At 46.0% G+C, this 17,367-nt stretch overlaps 1 protein-coding gene and 1 pseudogene across 1 annotated transcript; one reads left to right on the top strand and one right to left on the bottom strand.

The window, feature by feature from the left end:
• Positions 1-350: 350 nt before the first annotated feature.
• On the bottom strand, positions 351-1,289 carry LOC117887802 (olfactory receptor 11L1-like). The gene has a single exon (XM_034790534.1). The coding sequence runs from the start codon at positions 1,287-1,289 to the stop codon at positions 351-353; it is 939 nt and encodes a 312-aa protein (XP_034646425.1).
• A 12,554-nt stretch (positions 1,290-13,843) lies between these two features.
• Positions 13,844-16,905, top strand: LOC117887476 (annotated as a pseudogene).
• Positions 16,906-17,367: the final 462 nt, after the last annotated feature.

The raw sequence follows: 17,367 nt of genomic DNA, 5'->3' as shown, positions 1-17,367 counted from the left end.
TAAGAAATATCTAAGGCACCAAAGTTTAGTGTCCACATTTCATTTTCCAAGCATGCCAAGACACTTCAAACCCAGCTGGACAATAAGGGACATAATATAAGTCCCTTCTCAAATTCCTAACTTCACAGGAATTTTTTCAGGCCCAGTGCTGAGAAATCCTGAGTGACGCTGGGGAAGAAGAAAGACCAATCAAAGAAATCCTTAATAAATCCAGTTAAGATTGTAGGCAATCATCATAATTCTGTTGAGATCTGGGCTATGTTATTCAAGGTGGTCTAAAGAAATTAGGCACTGATCTGCCAATGGGAGTTGGGTGCTGAACTTCCTGAGGCCATTTTGAAAATCACAGCCTAAATCATGCCTAAATTCTGCATTACAACTTTCCTGAAGGCCTCCTTCACCTCTTGGTTCCTCAGACTGTAGATGATGGGGTTGAACATCGGGGTGGCAACCGTGTACATAAGCGACAGAATTTTATGGAAGCTTGGGGACAGGCCCTCTGATGGTGCCACGTACATGATAATGATGGTCCCGTAATACAGACTCACCACCAGCAGGTGAGAGGCGCAGGTGGAAAAGGCCTTCTGCCTCCCAGTGGAGGAGGCGATTCGCCAGATGGCCAAGAGGATAAGAACATAAGACCCAGTTATGAAGAGGAAAGGGATCAGGGTTACCACAGAGCAGCAGACCAGAATGATCATTTCCGCCAGGGGGCTTTTTGCACAGGATAATTTGAGCAGCTCCGCCATGTCACAGAAGAAATTATTAATTTCATTGGGGCCACAGAAGCTTAGCTGGGGCACCATCCCCACTACTAAAACTGAGGATGAGAAGCCAGTTATCCATGAGGCAGATACCAACAGAAGGCAGAACCTGAAGTTCATCATAACCTTATAGCTGAGTGGGATGCATATGGCTAAATAACGGTCATAAGCCATGACTGCAAGAAGGAAGCACTCTATGGAAGCCAAAGCACCAAAGAAAAATAACTGTGTGATACAGTCCCTGAAGGAGATTGTCTTATCCTCTACCAGGAACCCAGCCAGCAACCTGGGGGAAATGACTGAGGTGTAGCAGGTCTCCAGGAAAGACAAGTTCCCCAGGAAGAAGTACATGGGGGTGTGAAGCTGCTGATCATACACAACTAGCGCAACCATGAGGAGGTTCCCAGCCACGGTCAGAATGTAGATCACCAGAAACAGCACAAAAAGCAGAATCTGAACTTCGTTCAGGTTCCCGAATCCCAGAAGGATGAACTTGGTGATGGATGTTTCATTTTTCCATTGCATGTGTGCCATGTATTCTCTGGAAGGAAAGAAAGGAAGGAAGAAAGATTAACCAAACCGGAAAGATCTCCTTTTCCCAAATCTACAACTATTTCCTTGTTATTCTATCCCTTTTAACTGTATTCAGTATCTACTTAGGGCCAGATTATCAAAAGCATTTATGAGCCTAAAAAGAACAGGAGTACTTGTGGCACCTTAGAGACTAACACATTTATTTGAGCATAAGCTTTTGTGGTCAAATAAATTTGTTAGTCTCTAATGTGCCACAAATATTCCTGTTGTTTTTGCGGATACAGACTAACATGGCTGCTACTTTGAAACCTGTCATTAAGGGCCTAAAAAATCACTTATTCTTCTAGTGGGATTTTACAAAAGAACCTCAAGAACTAAAGTTTATTAATTTGAGTGGATGTTAGGTGCCTAGATGCTTTTGAAAATCCCACTATGCACCTAAATAGCTTTAAAAATTAAATTTAAAAATCTGACCAGTGACCTGTTTAAGTACATTAGTAAATCTAACTAGACACCTATCTCCATCTTTAGGCACATAAATAGTTTTGAAAATATTTCCCTTAGTATATCATATTTTTTCACCTGGCCTGATGCAATATGGCAGTTGTTACAACAGCAACAAATATTTCCATTAACATGACCCCAGAACTTCACAGAAGGGTACTTTTTGGTTAACTTTGTAAAGGGTAAAAAACAATGAAGGCAAGCAACTGCAACCCCCAGAGTAACCTACCTATAATTTTTTCAGCAACATGCAATAATACATATGAGTAAGATTCTAATTCCAAACCCACTTAAAGCTCCCTGCCTTTGCATAGCTGTATTGGCATAATGAGGCTGTAGGAGAACTGGTCAAAAACATTTTTTTCTATGGAAATTTGTTAGTTTTCAGAAAAACACTTGAAAAGAGAGATTTTGGCAACAAAAGGCAGTTGCAGTGCCTCCTGGGATATGTAGTTTGCTCCTCATGTCCCCATTCTCCTCAATGGGCTGGGATCCCCCATCTGGACTACATCTCCTATATTACAGCAGGAACAGGGACTCCATATTGCACAGGTTCCCCTTATTAAAATGGGAGACCCAGGGCTGGCGCTTCCATTTAGGCGACCTAGGCGGTCGCCTAGGGCAGCAGAATTTGGGGGGTGGCAATTCTGCGGCGGGGGGTCCTTCTGCGCTCTGGGACCTGCTGCCAAAGTGCCCCGAAGACCGGGAGCATGGAAGGACCCCCCACCGCAGAATTGCCACCGAAGACCGGGGGAGCACGGAAGGTCCCCCCCCGCCAAGGGCGGCAAAAACCCTGGCGCCGCTCCTGAGGAGACCATGATGCATTATGGGAGGTGTAGTCCAACTGAGGATGCCAGCCACAGAGGAGAATGCAGACACAAGAAGCAAACTACAACTTCCAGGATGCACTGCATCCCCCATTTAAAATATTTTGACGAAAAAATGAAATTTTCCATTGAACACAGACACATTTTTTAAAATTTAAAATAATTACTCAAAACCCCAATATCCCATTGAAAAATAGTTGAAGGAAAATTTTCAGCCCCAGATTTTAGAATGAATGAGATTTTGCTCTATAGGACTAGATGCTTTAGCTCCAGTCCAATGGGTCAGAACACAACATATGAGCTTAACTACAAGATATGAGCTTTTAGAAAAATGCCTGCATGGAAATATGAGTCCAGCACTTTGCCCTGCAGGATCCCACACCTGGGCTCAGTTTAGTTTCAGAGGACACAGGAGCCATAGTCCCATTTCTTCATTCAGGGTGTTTTGCTCCCAGCCCCGAACAAAACATACCTTCTGATCTAGCTGCAGAATGTCCCTGCTAACATAAGCTGTGATGCTGAGGCATGAGCAGCTGAGATAATAACTAGTGATCAGGGCTTTGAGGATGAGAGTATGCAGATACAGAGAACAAAAATCTGCTCTCTCAAACTATCAGCCACCCTATTTAAATAATTGGGTTACAAGGAGTGCAAGTTAGCGCATATACAGTATAAGCATAATAAAATGTATATAGATCCACATAAATAATAAGGTGCAATGCTTCTTTGGCCCCAATGTGATGGACTAGATGGGAAGCTCAGTATATTTATCTTAACAAGGAGAAAGTTAACAGGTGATTTGATCACGGTCTATAAGTAAATGGGGAGGAAATTTTTGATTAAAGAAGACTTTTTAGTCTGACAGAAAAAGATCCAATGGCTGGAAGCTCAGGCTATAGGGTGGTGAGGTTAAGAAATAAGTAGATGTTAGATTTTGGATCTAAGTTAGCCCAAGTGTAGAGGAGGATGGGAAATTGAAGTTGCTAGTGTGAGAAAGTCAGAGATAAGTTGGAGACAGGGTGTTATAGGAAAATAAGAGTTAGCAAGGACAGAGCCCAGGGTTATGTTACCATTATGTCTGGGTTATAACTGGTCTAAGCAAGGTTTTTAATCAGTGTTTTTGAGGATTGTTGAGAATGTTTTATTAAAATGCTACCTATATTGATAATATGGGAAGGACATTGGTGCAGATCTTAATTTAAATAATGTGTAATATAAAGAACCAATAAGAAGGTGGTGGATATATAGTTATAGTAAAGGACAGTTTAACGTTAATTACCATTACAATAGAATGTAAAATGAGTAGCCTTGCTAAATTGTAGAGATATGCCATTAACATCTAAAGGGTACTGTCACTCTGTTCTCAGTGGATTGATCACTCATTGATATACCATTCCATCTTTGAGTTTAAGTGTACTTGTAGGATTGTGTAAGTGGTAGCTGCACACCTGTTTGCTTAACTAATCATTTTTTTTTTAATAAAGATTGGTTGTATCAGTCAAAGAGTTGCCTGGGGGTTCTCTACTAAATACATTTTCTGCAACTTACCTAGAGGCTCGAACCTGAAAACTAAGTATGGTTTTATTTCACCCTTATCATTAACTACTTAATATTAATTGGGAACATTTCAACATAAAGGCTACAACAGTGAGTGTAATTAACCATCAGAACAACTTACCAAGGAATGAAGTGGATACTCCATCACTTGGAGTCTTTAAATCAAGACTGGCTGTTTCTTTCTAAAAGATCAGCTATTGCTCAACCACAAGTTATGGGTTGGTTGCAAGAATCACGGGGTGAAATTCTCTGGCCTGTGTTCTGCAGGAGCTCAGACTAGATGATCATAATGGTCCCTTCTAGCTTTGATATCTACGAATCTGTGACCTTATATGTCTCTTGTATCTCTAACAGCAATTATGCTTTTATAATTCACTGAAAGTCAGTATGATCCAGGGTGGTTGATCAGTGCTCTGAAACTCTGGCAGGAAGGGATCTATTCCTGGCTTTGCCACTGACCGGCTGCATGGTCTTGAGGATGTCACTTCCCATGTTCTGTCTCAGTTTCCCCAGTACTAAAATTGAAGCTTTTATTTTGTGACTTAGGAAGGAAGGGAGAGACTTTGAAAGGCACAAAAAGGACATAGGGTAGGTGCCTAATCCTGTTTTTTTCCTTTGGAACTCTTCGCCAAAGAGCTCTAGAGAAAGGCTTAGTATTATTATTGCATACAGAAAAAAAAATTATGCATGTAAGGCTACTAACTATACTAGCAACATTTATTCACCCTTACCCTTGTCCTTATCACGGTTCAGGGCTAGCTGCATCTTTGATACCTCTCAGTGCAGATGAGAGGTCTTGAGCCTTTACCTCACTACAAACCCGCAATTCTCCCACTCTTTAGACCCAGTCCTCAGGTTGCAACACCTGTTTACCAGCTGCGAGTGCTTCGCAGGCCTGACTAGTTTCATCTGCCCTTGCAAGACTACCCACGGGGAGCTGTGACTGGGGTGAACACAGTGACCCAAACCAGCCTTTGTGAAGCCAAGTATCAGTTAATCTGAACAGCAGGAATCAAAGCATAACACAACAGCTGACATGCATCTGTCTGGCCTAAAGCTTAGGTAGGCTTACCTTATCCAGTTGGCTGGTTCTGGGGGGAACGGTTTGTACCCCTGCAGCCTCTGCGTCCCTCTCTCCTAAGCTCCAACAGCTCAGATTTTCAACCACTCCCAAAGCTCTTTGTTCCAGTTTCTCACCTGTTGGTTCTCCCGTCTGCGGTTACCAGCCCCAGTGCTGAACCCAGCATAGTGGAGGTAACACTTTGATGGCACTGATGCCAGGACTGTCCTTAAAGTACCTGGAAACAGTGAGATATCAGGCGTTATTGTCTGCTTCCCAGCCTACGTGGTCTCTGGTCCTATTGGAATTAACCTCCTGGCAGCCTTCTAGCAAGCCACACAATAACGATCAAACACATAGATAATATTCGTAAGATAGCACAGACAACTCATGTGTCCCTTACACTTCTTACCGATGTAACATTTCATTCGAATGTTGAAAAGCTGGGACTTGGTTTTCGACTTGCAGCACCTTTTAGATGACACTGCTGCCTAGTTATATACCTTTTTCTCATTCACTAAAGATTACATCACTGCAATAGTTTTCTTCCCGACCCTTTTGTGGATTGCTTTGTCTCCCTCAGTGAAAAGATATAATAACACCCTCTGCTACCTTTTTAAAATGTCTGTTGCATAAACCAAATTCACATGTGAACCTCAAGAGGGTTATTAATTTGGTAAAGCTTTAATGACAAAAAGTCTCTGGAGAAAAGTTCCAGTTCTTTCTTTCTTTCTTTCTTTCTTTCTTTCTTTCTTTCTTTCTTTCTTTCTTTCTTTCTTTCTTTCTTTCTTTCTTTCTGTTCATAAAGAAACACACAAAAAAAGTACAATAAGGTATCTGTGACTTACAACTTGTAAACGGTTTCAAATAATGCACATGACACGGGGTCTCCAATATAGAGGTCTGTTCAAACCTAATTTTAAAACCCGTCCTGAACATGACTAGGCCAGAGTCAATCCAAACCTGACCCCAGCCTGAGGGTGTTGAGTAGTTTTCAGACTTGACCTGATCCAAACCCAACACTTAGGTTCAGGTTGCCTCGAACAGAGCACTGAGGTTTGGGATTGGGGTGTGTGCCGAGGAGATTGGGGTTCAGAGGGAGTTCGGGCAGAGGTGGATGTGGAGAAGGGCAGTGGGGAAGACCCCCACCTTGGCCTCAGAGACACACAGGCAGCCTGAGGAAGCAGTGGGGTCAGGGAACCTGTGGTGGTATGTTGTCCCCGCTCCCCCGCCCTGGCCACCCACAACAGCTGCCTGCCCGGCTCCTTGCTACCCATGCCTACTATTGCTTTTGCACAACTGGCAGCGGGTCCTGCCCTGGAGGGGAAACAGCTCTCCTCCCTGTTCCCAAAATGACATGCTCTGCCCAAATTCCCCTTCCTCACCTACTCCACCTCCAATCCCTGCCTCCATGCACCCCCTTTCCCCAGCTCCAAGGGGGCTGGCCTGGGGGGAGGAATGGGGGCTGGGTTGCGCCATCTTACAGATTGAGTTTTCATACCCAACCCAAACCTGACATTTGTAATTGGGTCCCATTAGGTTTGGGTCGGGTTGACCGTCTCTACTCCAACAGAACTGAACCTTCAGTACATTAGAGGACCTCATTACTCTCTTACTCTATTCACTTGGGTCACCTGATGGAAAACTGTGCTTCATTAGGAAAGTCATCGCTTTGCTTCTGTCATAACTATAAAGGGAAGGGTAACAGCTCTCCAGTGTACAGTACTATAAAATCCCTTCTGGCCAGAAACTCCAAAATCCTTTTACCTGTAAAGGGTTAAGAAGCTCAGTTAACCTGGCTGGCATCTGACCCAAAGGACCAATAAGGGGACAAGATACTTTCAAATCTTGGGGCGGGGAAGGCTTTTGTTTGTGCTCTTTGTTTGGGAAGTTGTTCGCTCTTGGTACTGAGAGGGACCGGACATCAATCCAGGTTCTCCAAATCTTTCTGAACAAGTCTCTCATATTTCAAACTTGTAAGTAAACAGCCAGGCAAGGCGTGTTAGTTTATCTTTGTTTTCTCAACTTGTAAATGTACCTTTTGCTAGAGTGTTTATCTCTGTTTGCTGTACTTGGAACCTTAGGCTAGAGGGGGGTCCTCTGAGCTCTTTAAGTTTGATTACCCTGTAAAGTTATTTTTCCATCCTGATTTTACCGAGAGGATTTTTACCTTTTTCTTTAATTAAAAACCTTCTTTTTAAGAACCTGATTGATTTTTCCTTGTTTTCAGATCCAAAGGGTTTGGCTATTGATCTACCAGGAGTTGGTGCGAGAAAGAAGGGGGATGGTTAATTTCTCCTTGTTTTAAGATCCAAGGGGTTTGGATCTTGATCCACCAGGAGTTGGTGGGAGAAAGGAGGGGGATGGTTAATTTCTCCTTGTTTTAAGATCCAAGGGGTTTGGATCTGTATTCACCAGGGAATTGGTGGAGAGTCTCTCAAGGCTACCCAGGGAAGGGAATTAGCTTTGGGATGGTGGCTGTGGACCAGATCTAAGCTGGTAGTTAAGCTTAGAAGTTTTCATGCAGGCCCCTACGTTTGTACCCTAAAGTTCAAAGTGGGGAAGCAGCCTTGACAGCTTCCAACCCTTCCCAGGGTTCCTTGCTCCTCAGGCTGTAGATGAGGAGGTTGAACATGGGAGATATTGCTGTATGGAACAGGGAGAGGACCTTTTTTAAATCTGGTGACTGTTTCCTATAGAGGTCCCAGAGACAATTATGATGGTCGGTGGTGTGGTGGACTAGGCCCAGAGGTCCCCCACTCTAGGTCTCAGGGTCCTGCCACACCCATCCCAGGAAATGAGCCATAGAGAGGTCCTCCAAGCAGGCTAGAGTTGCTGTGGGGGAAGCAGCCAATCAGAGAGGCTGCCAGGAGTAGCCAACAAGGGCCCAGGAGAGCCATATAAAAGGAGCTGCAGAACCAGATACAGTCAGTTCCTTGATGGAGCCAATGGAGTGCAGATGGGGGCTCCTGGCTGGCCAAAGGGAACTGCAACACAATGGACAGCTCAGTGCTGGCAGGCATCGGGGGAGCAAGGAAGAGTTCCTGGATGGCTTCTGAGCTTGAACTAGGAACAACCCTGAGCTAAGGGTAAAGCATCAGTGAAGATTGGGGCTGTGGGGAAGTGGCACAGGGAACTGAAGGCAGTTTTGCTAAAGAGACATGGTGGCACATGACTACTATTCTTAGGGTCCCTGGGCTGGGGCCTGGAGTAGTGGGTGGGTCTGGGTCCCCCACATAGGCCACTGGGGAAGGGCCTACAAATTGGACAGCAGTAAACCCTCAGAAAGGGACTGAACTGTCATGAGGCCCAGCTGGAGAGCTGGGGCCAGAATAGATTAAGAGGATGAAACCATTGCCTCCAGGGAGGAAGGCCTGTGGATATGGCCTGATACCAGGGCCAGGACTGTTTAAAGACTGCAGAAACACCCGACCAGAAGGGGATGCCCATGAGAGGTGGAAACTACGCTGTTACATGGTCACATAGGAAACAGAAACAACGTGGAGGTGTGAGGAGCAGGTGGAGAAGACTTTTCTCTTCCCTGAGTTGGAAGGGATGCTTTGGATAATCAAGATGATCCTATAGTAGGAATCTAGGGTTAGTAGAAATGGGACCACACCCACAAAGGCAGACACTATGAAAGACAGAAATTCAACCAGGTGGATGTCACTACAGGTGAGTTTTAACAGAGGCATAAAATTACAAAAGAAATGGCCAACCTCCTTGGAAGCACAGGAAGGCACCATGAAGGTCAAAACCATCAATACTATAGGAGCCAATTATCCAACAGCCAGTGGCTAGCTGAAGGCCAACCATTGGGCCAGAGCACCTGAGTGAGAATGACTCTTTCTCCCAGTGGTTAGGGCACTCCCTGGGGAGGTGGGAGACCCCTGTTCCTGCTCCAAAGACTATTTCATTTAATTGTTTATATAAAGATCTGTGAAATGTTACTGAAAAACAACTAGAGCAATGTAGTGAGGTGGTGTGGCTCCCTGCCACCCCGGAGGGGGAAAAGCCCATCTGGAGGTCGGAGTTGGCGGAGCTCTGAGCCTGCCCCTCAGAGGGTCAGGCGGTGACCCAGAAGTATAAAAGCTCGCCCTCACAGCTCAGTCAGGCCTCAGCTGCCGGAGAGACCAGATGTCTCCAGCCTAGCTCATGGCTGGGAAGAACCCGTGGCCCAAGGCAGCCGCCAGGACTGGCTGGGCCATCCCTTTGCCCGCTATCCAGAGGAGCCGCCGGACCTGCCAATCAATCCCTGCCCTGACGAACCCATGATCCTGGATCCCCCAGAGACTGACACCAGGACCCAGGTAGGCCCCAAGGGGGAGTGTGGAAGTAGCCCGGGGGCTGGGACGCAGTAGAGTGGGAGGGCCTGCGTCCCCCCTGCCACCCAACCCATAGGTGGCAGTCTCCCCCTCTCCCAGGCCTTTTGAGGCTTGGATCTACTATTGTTGCTCAGCCTTGACTGAGGGTCTGAGCTCCTGACTTAGCATTTGTTGCCCCGTCCTGACCTAGGGCCTGGGCTAAATACTCCTGCTGGTTGCTCAGCCCTGACCTAGGGCCTGAGCCCCTGACGTAGCTTTGGTGCCCCGCCCTGAGCCAGGGTCAGGCTTACTGTGTCTTCCAGGATCGCAAGGGCTGCCGAGGTAGACCCTGCAGCGGGACGAAGTACCCAAGCACCAGTGTGTAGTGAGCCGGTATGGCTCCCCGTCGCCTTGGAGAGGGTCGAGCCCCGGCAAACCCTTGTACAAGCTACCAAAGGAAGTTAACACTGTATTTATAGACTTTGCAGCTGCTTTTGACTGAGTGTATAGATCAGCATTGTGGATACTGCAACACCAGTATGAGATGCCTGAGAGCTTAGTGCGCTTCGTGGAGCAAATGTACCGCAGCACATTTATTTGTGTGACGGTCAACATTTGTATTACAGACTGGTTTTCCGTAGAATCAGGAGTACACCCGGGATGCCTTCTCTCACTTACGTCATGTAGTGTTCTAATACACGCTCCGATGACAGGGCTGATTGAGGCCAAAGTAGGAGGTGTGAATTTTAAAGATTCATCATTAATACATCTTGAGTATGTGGATGATATTGTCTCCTTGGAGAAACTACTGACCAACTACTCCTAAAGCTGGAGCTGAGAAAAACTTCAGAACCTATGATGATATAACCAAAGCTATGCATGTTCCCATAAAACAGTAACAAATGCCCTGCTGATGCTGCATGTGGATGTCTTTGACATTAAATGGGTGACTAGTTTTACCTATCTGGGTGGTCGGTTGACAGCTCAAGGTTCTATAGCCAATTGGTCTTGCAGCAATGGCATTTCAGCATCTTCTAAGGCTTCTGTAGGTAGCAGGATATCTGTATGAAAACTAAGAGATGAGTGTTCAATGCCATTGTGATGTCAACTGTGTTATATGGAGCAGAAACTTATCCACTATAAACAGCTGAGTAGAGGAAATTAAACATTTTGTTCAGTGTTAAAAGTTACAGCGTGTTCTTAACATCAGTGCATTTGATAATGGCACCAACAAGGAGGCACTTAAGTAATCTCAGCAAGATGCGGTCTTGCATCAGTTGGGAACAAGATGGCTGCAATCACGGGGTCATGTCTGACGTGCAGAAGAAACTATGCTTTTACATAAATGTATAGAGCTGAGGTTGAAGGAAGTAGAGGTGTGGCTCAGGGCTGTAACTAGCAGCTCCTGAAGTGGGATGGAGGAGCACAAGTCCGCTGGACTCTCTTACTTATTTTTGTATTAATTATTTTTTTATTTTTTTATTTCAAGTTTTAAATTTTATTTTAAATGCTTTTTAAAAATATATTATTTTAATTTACTTTATATTTATTTTATATTCTGGCCATTCCCTCCTGCTAGGCCCCTGACCCCTCCCCACCACCAGCCAGCCCCTCCAGCCAGCCCCGTCTTCTCCACCCCTCCACTCTGGCCAGCCCCCCAGCCAGGCTCCTCTCCTCCACTCTAGCCACCCCAGAGCCATAACTAAGCATTTTAGCTTCCGGGGGGCAAGCAAGCACACATGCGCCTCCTATAGATGATGAGTGGGGAGAGCACGAAGGGTCAGATCCCTCCCAATTTCTGCCTTCCATTTAGCACAGAGGTTTTCAAACTGTGGGGCATGGCCCCTAGGGAGCTGCCTGGCCCACTCGGGCACCTGGCTCTCCATGTTATGGGAGCTGGAGTGCTGGCTGGCTTGTCTGGCAGTGCTCCCTGCCCTGCTCCTCGAGCCAGGCTGCCTCTGTATGGCCAGGCACTCCCCAGGCAGGGCGGGCGGCACAGCTCTGAGCTGCACCTCTGATGTGCTCTTGCCTCTGCCCCAAAGGAGCCTGGTGCTGGCCAGCGACACTGCCTGGAACTGGCCCCTGCCCATGGAGCCTGGCTGCCATGAGATGCTCCCCAAAGTGCTCCCTGCTCATCCCCTTGAACACCTGCTTCTCAACAGCCAAGTCACTCTCCCCATGCTCCCTGCGCACAGAGTGGGAACCACCCCTTGCTCCCCTTGACTGCCCTGCCTCAGCCCCATGGCTGCCAGACTCAGTCACACAGCCCGAGCTCTGAGCTCGGTCACACAAGTCCAGTGCCTATCCCAGGGTCTGTGGGCATGTGGCTGCTGCTAGCAGAGAACACTCGCTCCCACCAGCTCTGGAAACCAAGGCCGTGAGAACAGAGTGACCCCTGGGGTTACCATATTTCAAGTTCCCAAATCAAGTACACTGTGTGGCTGTGTCCTGGGAAGGGGGTATTTGGGGGTGTGGGAGGGCTGTGTGTGTATACTGGGAGGGGTGTTTGGGAGCGGGTATTTGGGGGTACTGGAGGGGTCTGTGTATACTGGGAGGGATGTTTGGGGGTGAGGAAGGTGGTAGGGTGGCTGGTGCTGGCCCAGGATGCAGTGCCAGCCCATAGTCAACGCCTCCCTGCGGGCCTCTCTCCCTCCCCAGGGCGAGGAGCTGGGGCCTGGCCCTGTCACCTGTCTGAGAGGCACATGGTGGTTCCAGTTACTTGGCGGGCTGGGCCAGGGAGGGGCAAGGTGGGAGGGATCTGGCAGCGGCAGATGCAGGGAAGGGACCAATGGGGGCGGGGGTGCGGAGACGGCTCTTTCCCAGAAATTTCCTCTTATTTCAAAAATCCACCCAGAAACCAAAGCAGTGGTAACTTGATTGTTTTTTCTCCAGGCGGTGGCAGGTATAAATCAATGGGGGCACAGCTCATCCATCTGATAAATAATTGGCAGAAGCAAAAGTGCTTTTACCTAAAGCTACTTTTTTATTAGATCTCAAACACACACACACATTGTTGCAGTAGGTTTAAAGCATTTCAAAACATTTATATTTACCTAAAGTTAAGAAATGGTTTCAAGGGATCAGCGGCCAGGCTTTCAGGGGACCTGCCTTCCGTCTAGCTGCTGGGGAATTTAGCTGTCAAATCCTTGCCCAAAGACAGCTTTCTCGGACTGCTGCAAAGCACACTTTCTAACTAACATTTTTATAAATTTTATCCATACAAAGCACATAACTCAGTCTCTAATAGACTAATAATTTCCCTAGCAACAGCCATAACAATTCAATATTCTCCTTATCAGCAAAGCGTTTCTAGTCATAACAACAATAAAACTAAAATAGTAGACGCACCTAAAACCAAGGTCATTTTCCAAACATTCCTTATATTTCCCTGGAATCTTCACTTCTTCTCCCTACACTCTCCCCACCATTCCATGAATCTGCAGTACTGTCAAGTTCTGGAGTAGAATGTAGGAATGTCAAATTCTAGGGTAACAAATGGGGATAGGAGCAAATTACATATCCCACGGGGCACTGCAACTGCCATTTGTGTCCAAAGTCTCTCTTTTCAAGTGTTTTGCTTAAAACCTTCATATTTCCATGAAAAAAAAGTGTTTTGGACCAGTTGTTCTAAGGCCCTATTATGCGAATCCAGCTGTGCAAAGGGAGGGGGCTTTAAGGGGGTGTGGAATGAGATCTTACCCATGTGTATTATGCATGCTGCTGAAAAAAATATAGGTAGGTTACTCTGGGGTTTGCTGACACATGCCTCCATTGTCTTTTTTTCCCTTTACAGAGTTAATTGAAAAGTACTCTTCTGTAAAGTTCTGGGGTCATGTTAATGGACGTATTCGTAGCTGTTGTAACAACTGCCATATTACATTAGGTCAGGTGAAAAAATATTATATACTATGGGACAGATTTTCAAAGGTATTTCTGTGCCTAAAGATGCAGATAGATGCCTAGTTGGATTTAATGTACTTAAACGGTCATGGGTGAGATTTTCAATGATATTTAAGTGTCTAGTGGGATTTTCAAAAGCATCTAGCCACTTAATAACCACAGAAATCAAAGAACTTTAGGTTGTGAGGTTCTTTTGTAAAATCCCTCTGGAAGAATAACTGAATCTTTAGGCCCTTAAACACTATCGACAATCTGTCCCAAAGTAAACACTGAATATGGTTAAAAGGGATGGAATAACAAGGAAATAGTCATAGATTTGGGAAAAGGAGATCTTTACGGTTTCGTTAATCTTTCTTCCTTCCTTTCTTTCCTTGCAGAGAATACATGGCACACATGCAATGGAAAAATGAAACATCCATCACCAAGTTCATCCTTCTGGGATTTAGGAACCTGAACAAAGTTCAGATTCTGCTTTTTGTGCTGTTTCTGGTGATCTACATTCTGACCGTGGCTGGGAACCTTCTCATTGTTGTGCTAGTTGTCACTGATCAGCAGCTTCACACCCCCATGTACTTCTTCCTGGGGAACTTGTCTTTCCTGGAGACCTGCTACACCTCAGTCATTTCCCCCAGGTTGCTGGCTGGGTTCCTGGTAGAGGATAGGACAATCTCCTTCAGGGACTGTATCACACAGTTATTTTTCTTCGGTGCTTTGGCTTGCATAGAGTGCTTCCTTCATGCAGTCATGGCTTATGAGCGTTACTTAGACATATGCAACCCACTCAGCTATAGGTTATGATGAACTTCAGGGTCTGCCTTCTGTTGGTATCTGCCTCCTGGATAACTGGCTTCTCAGCCAATGCATTAGTAGTTGGAATGGTGCCCCAGCTAAACTTCTGCAGCCCCAATGAAATTAACAATTTCTTCTGTGACATGGAGGAGCTGCTCCAATTGTCCTGTAGAAAAAGCCCCCTGGAAGATATGATTGTCCTGGTCTCTTGCTCCCTGGTGATACCAGTCAGCTCTGTGTTCTTGGGGAACCAGGGTGCAGTATCCAGCCTGACTCATGAAAGACCTCCGCCCTCCCCCCATCCTCTGTTTAAACCAAAACCCATCAGAGGAAAAAACTTGCAGAGAGCAGTGAAGGGCGTTGGGAGACACAATGATGTCTCCTGACAAGGGTGACAAGATTAAGACATCTCCATTAGCACACAGAATGGAGAGCACAGACAACTCCCCTAGCCTCATCTGCATGAAAGATGGGACAGGGAGACATCTCAATTTACATACAGAATGGAGAACAGAGAACCACACTGAACTCTGGGATCAGAAAAAGCAGGGAACCACTGCATCATGGGAATCTCTGCTCCAGATGCTAATGAACCTATGCCTGCACACACCCAGCTCAGCAGTTATCAGACCAATTCTAGTAATAAATCCTTGATTGATATCCAAAATACTGAAGCAACCTAGTTGCATTGTGAGCTCCCTGAAAGAAAACACCACCCATAGCCAAGAGTGATCAGCTCCTATTGTCTAGCCTAAAGAAAATCCTTGAGTCATCAGCTTACCTATAAACAAATCTAGTGTTCTCCCTTGAACCATTATATTTTCTCTACAAAAATCCCTACTCACCCTCCCGTCGGGGTTCTGATGCTTAGATCCAAACTATGCATCAGTTCCACTGGGACTCGATCTTTTCCTGACTGATCGTGCTGGGGGCTCTGCCTGTATCCAGCACTCAGGACCCCGCTACCACCATCACCTGGGAACCCCGACCAGTTCAAGCCTCATGGAGTGGGTGAGATCCCCCCTCTTTTCTCTCTCTCTCTCTCTCTGTTTCCCTTTTTATCTTAGGTATTAACCTTTAATAATGTATGTTATGTTCGTTTAGCCCTCCTTGTGTAGTTATCACTATTATTCAATAAATAACTTTTATGGTTAACTTGGTTGCTTCTCTCTCTCACTCACTGAACTTTACTCTTTTGTGTTTTTAGCTTCCCCCATTCACTCTACAGCAACGCTTCTTTTACCTAAGCTAAAGATCCCTGCAGCGCCCAAAATACTGTGGGGTTTGCTCATCAAGTAGGTTACTGCCAGTACAATTGTGATGTGAGAGTGGGGATAGAGATGTGCTGAATCTGGGACGCATAAGGGTAACAGCTTGAAAGCGCTGCTTGACCCAATCCATGGAGCCCAGGGGCATATAAGGGGAGGCAGCTTGAAAGTGCTGCTTCATCCAGCCCAGTGAATCCAGAGACATATAAGGGGTCAGCTTGACATTGCTGATTGACCCAGTCCACTCAGATTTGCTCTATTAATGTATGTGTGGGTGTTCATCCAGTTCTGGGGCTGGAGAAACCCAGCCCTAGGGAACCTAGGTCCTGCAGGATAGCTCCATTGGGAGGGGACTTGCAGAAGGGAGAAGTAGAGCTTCATATGAAAACACAAGTGACACAAGCAGTACATTGATAGAATTACAGAATCCCCTCCCCCAGAAGAGTAACCCGAATAAATGAGCATACCCCAAAGTAATGGGCAAATCTGATAACACTGGTAAGCCTGGTCCCTTTCTTAGAATCATAGAATATCCGGGTTGGAAGGGACCTCAGGAGGTCATCTAGTTCAACCCCCTGCTCAAAGCAGGACCAATTCCCAACGAAACCATCCCAGCCAGGGTTTTGTCAAGCCGGGCCTTAAAAACCTCCAAGGAAGGAGTTTCCACCACCTCCCTAGGTAACGCATTCCTGTGCTTCACCACCCTCCTAGTGAAATAGTGTTTCCTAATATCCAACCTAGACCTGTTGACTCATATCCAGCTTCTCGTCCACTGTGACCCCTAGGTCCTTTTCTGCAGAACTGCTACCTAGCCATTCGGTCCCTAGTCTGTAGCAGTGCATAGTATTCTTCTGTCCTAAGTGCAGGACTCTGCACTTGTCCTTGTTGAACCTCATCAGGTCTTTTTGGCACAATCCTCTAATTTGTCTAGGTCCCTCTGTATCTGATCCCTACCCTCCAGCATATCTACCATGCCTCCCAGTTTAGTGTCATCTGCAAACTTGCTGAGAGTGCAGTCCAGAGTCTTCTTCATCATTGTGTCTTATGTTCTTATCCTCTCAGCCATCCTGTGAATCGCCTCCTCTGCCAGGAGGCAAAAGGCCTTTTCCACCTGCGCCTTTCACCTGCTGGTGGGTGAGTCTGTATTATGGAACTATCATTATCATATGTGTGGCACCATCAGCGGAGCAGTCCCCAGCCTTCCATACAACTCTGTCACGTATGTACACGGTCATCACCCCAATGCTCAACACCATCATCTACAGTCTGAGGAACCAAGAGGCGAAGGGGGCCTTCAGGAATTCCGTGATAAAGAATTTAGGCATGATTTACGCTGTGATTTTCAGAGCAGCCTATGGAACTTTGGCACCCAACTCCCATTGGCAGATCAGTGTCTAATTTCTTAGGTCACTTTGAATAACCTAGCCCAGATCTGAACAGAATAATGAAGATCACCTACAATCTTAACTGGATTTAACAATCTCTTTGATTGGACCTTTCTTCTTCCCCAGCATCACTCAGGATTTCACAACACTGGGCCTGAAAAAATTCCTGTGAAGTTAGAGGCAGGAAGTTTGAGAAGGGACTTTTATCATTTGGCCCTTATTGTCCAGCTGTGTTTGAAGTCTCTTGGCCTGGTTGCAAAATGAAATGTGGACATTAAACTTTGGTGCCTTAGATGTTTCTAGGATCTTCGATTTCCCTCTTGGTATTCGATTTCTCTCTCAGTCTTTCCTCCACGCAGACAGTATCCACGCACACAGCCCATTTATCAACCATTTCCTTTGCTCCCCACTGAAATGTTATCAACTAGGTTCTCCAGTAGTGTAAAATAAGGTTGCTCCACTAAAAATAATGAAC

The sequence above is a fragment of the Trachemys scripta genome, chromosome 14 (assembly GCF_013100865.1).
Source record: "Trachemys scripta elegans isolate TJP31775 chromosome 14, CAS_Tse_1.0, whole genome shotgun sequence".
In the NCBI taxonomy this organism is placed as follows: Eukaryota; Metazoa; Chordata; order Testudines; family Emydidae; genus Trachemys; species Trachemys scripta.
The sequence above is the reverse complement of the archived record's forward strand: the minus strand, read 5'-3'. Positions and strand labels throughout refer to the sequence as shown.

What these genes read in the sequence shown, in the direction of transcription:
- LOC117887802 (XM_034790534.1), bottom strand. Translation starts at nt 1,289, where the DNA reads ATGCAATGGAAAAATGAAACATCCATCACCAAGTTCATCCTTCTGGGA.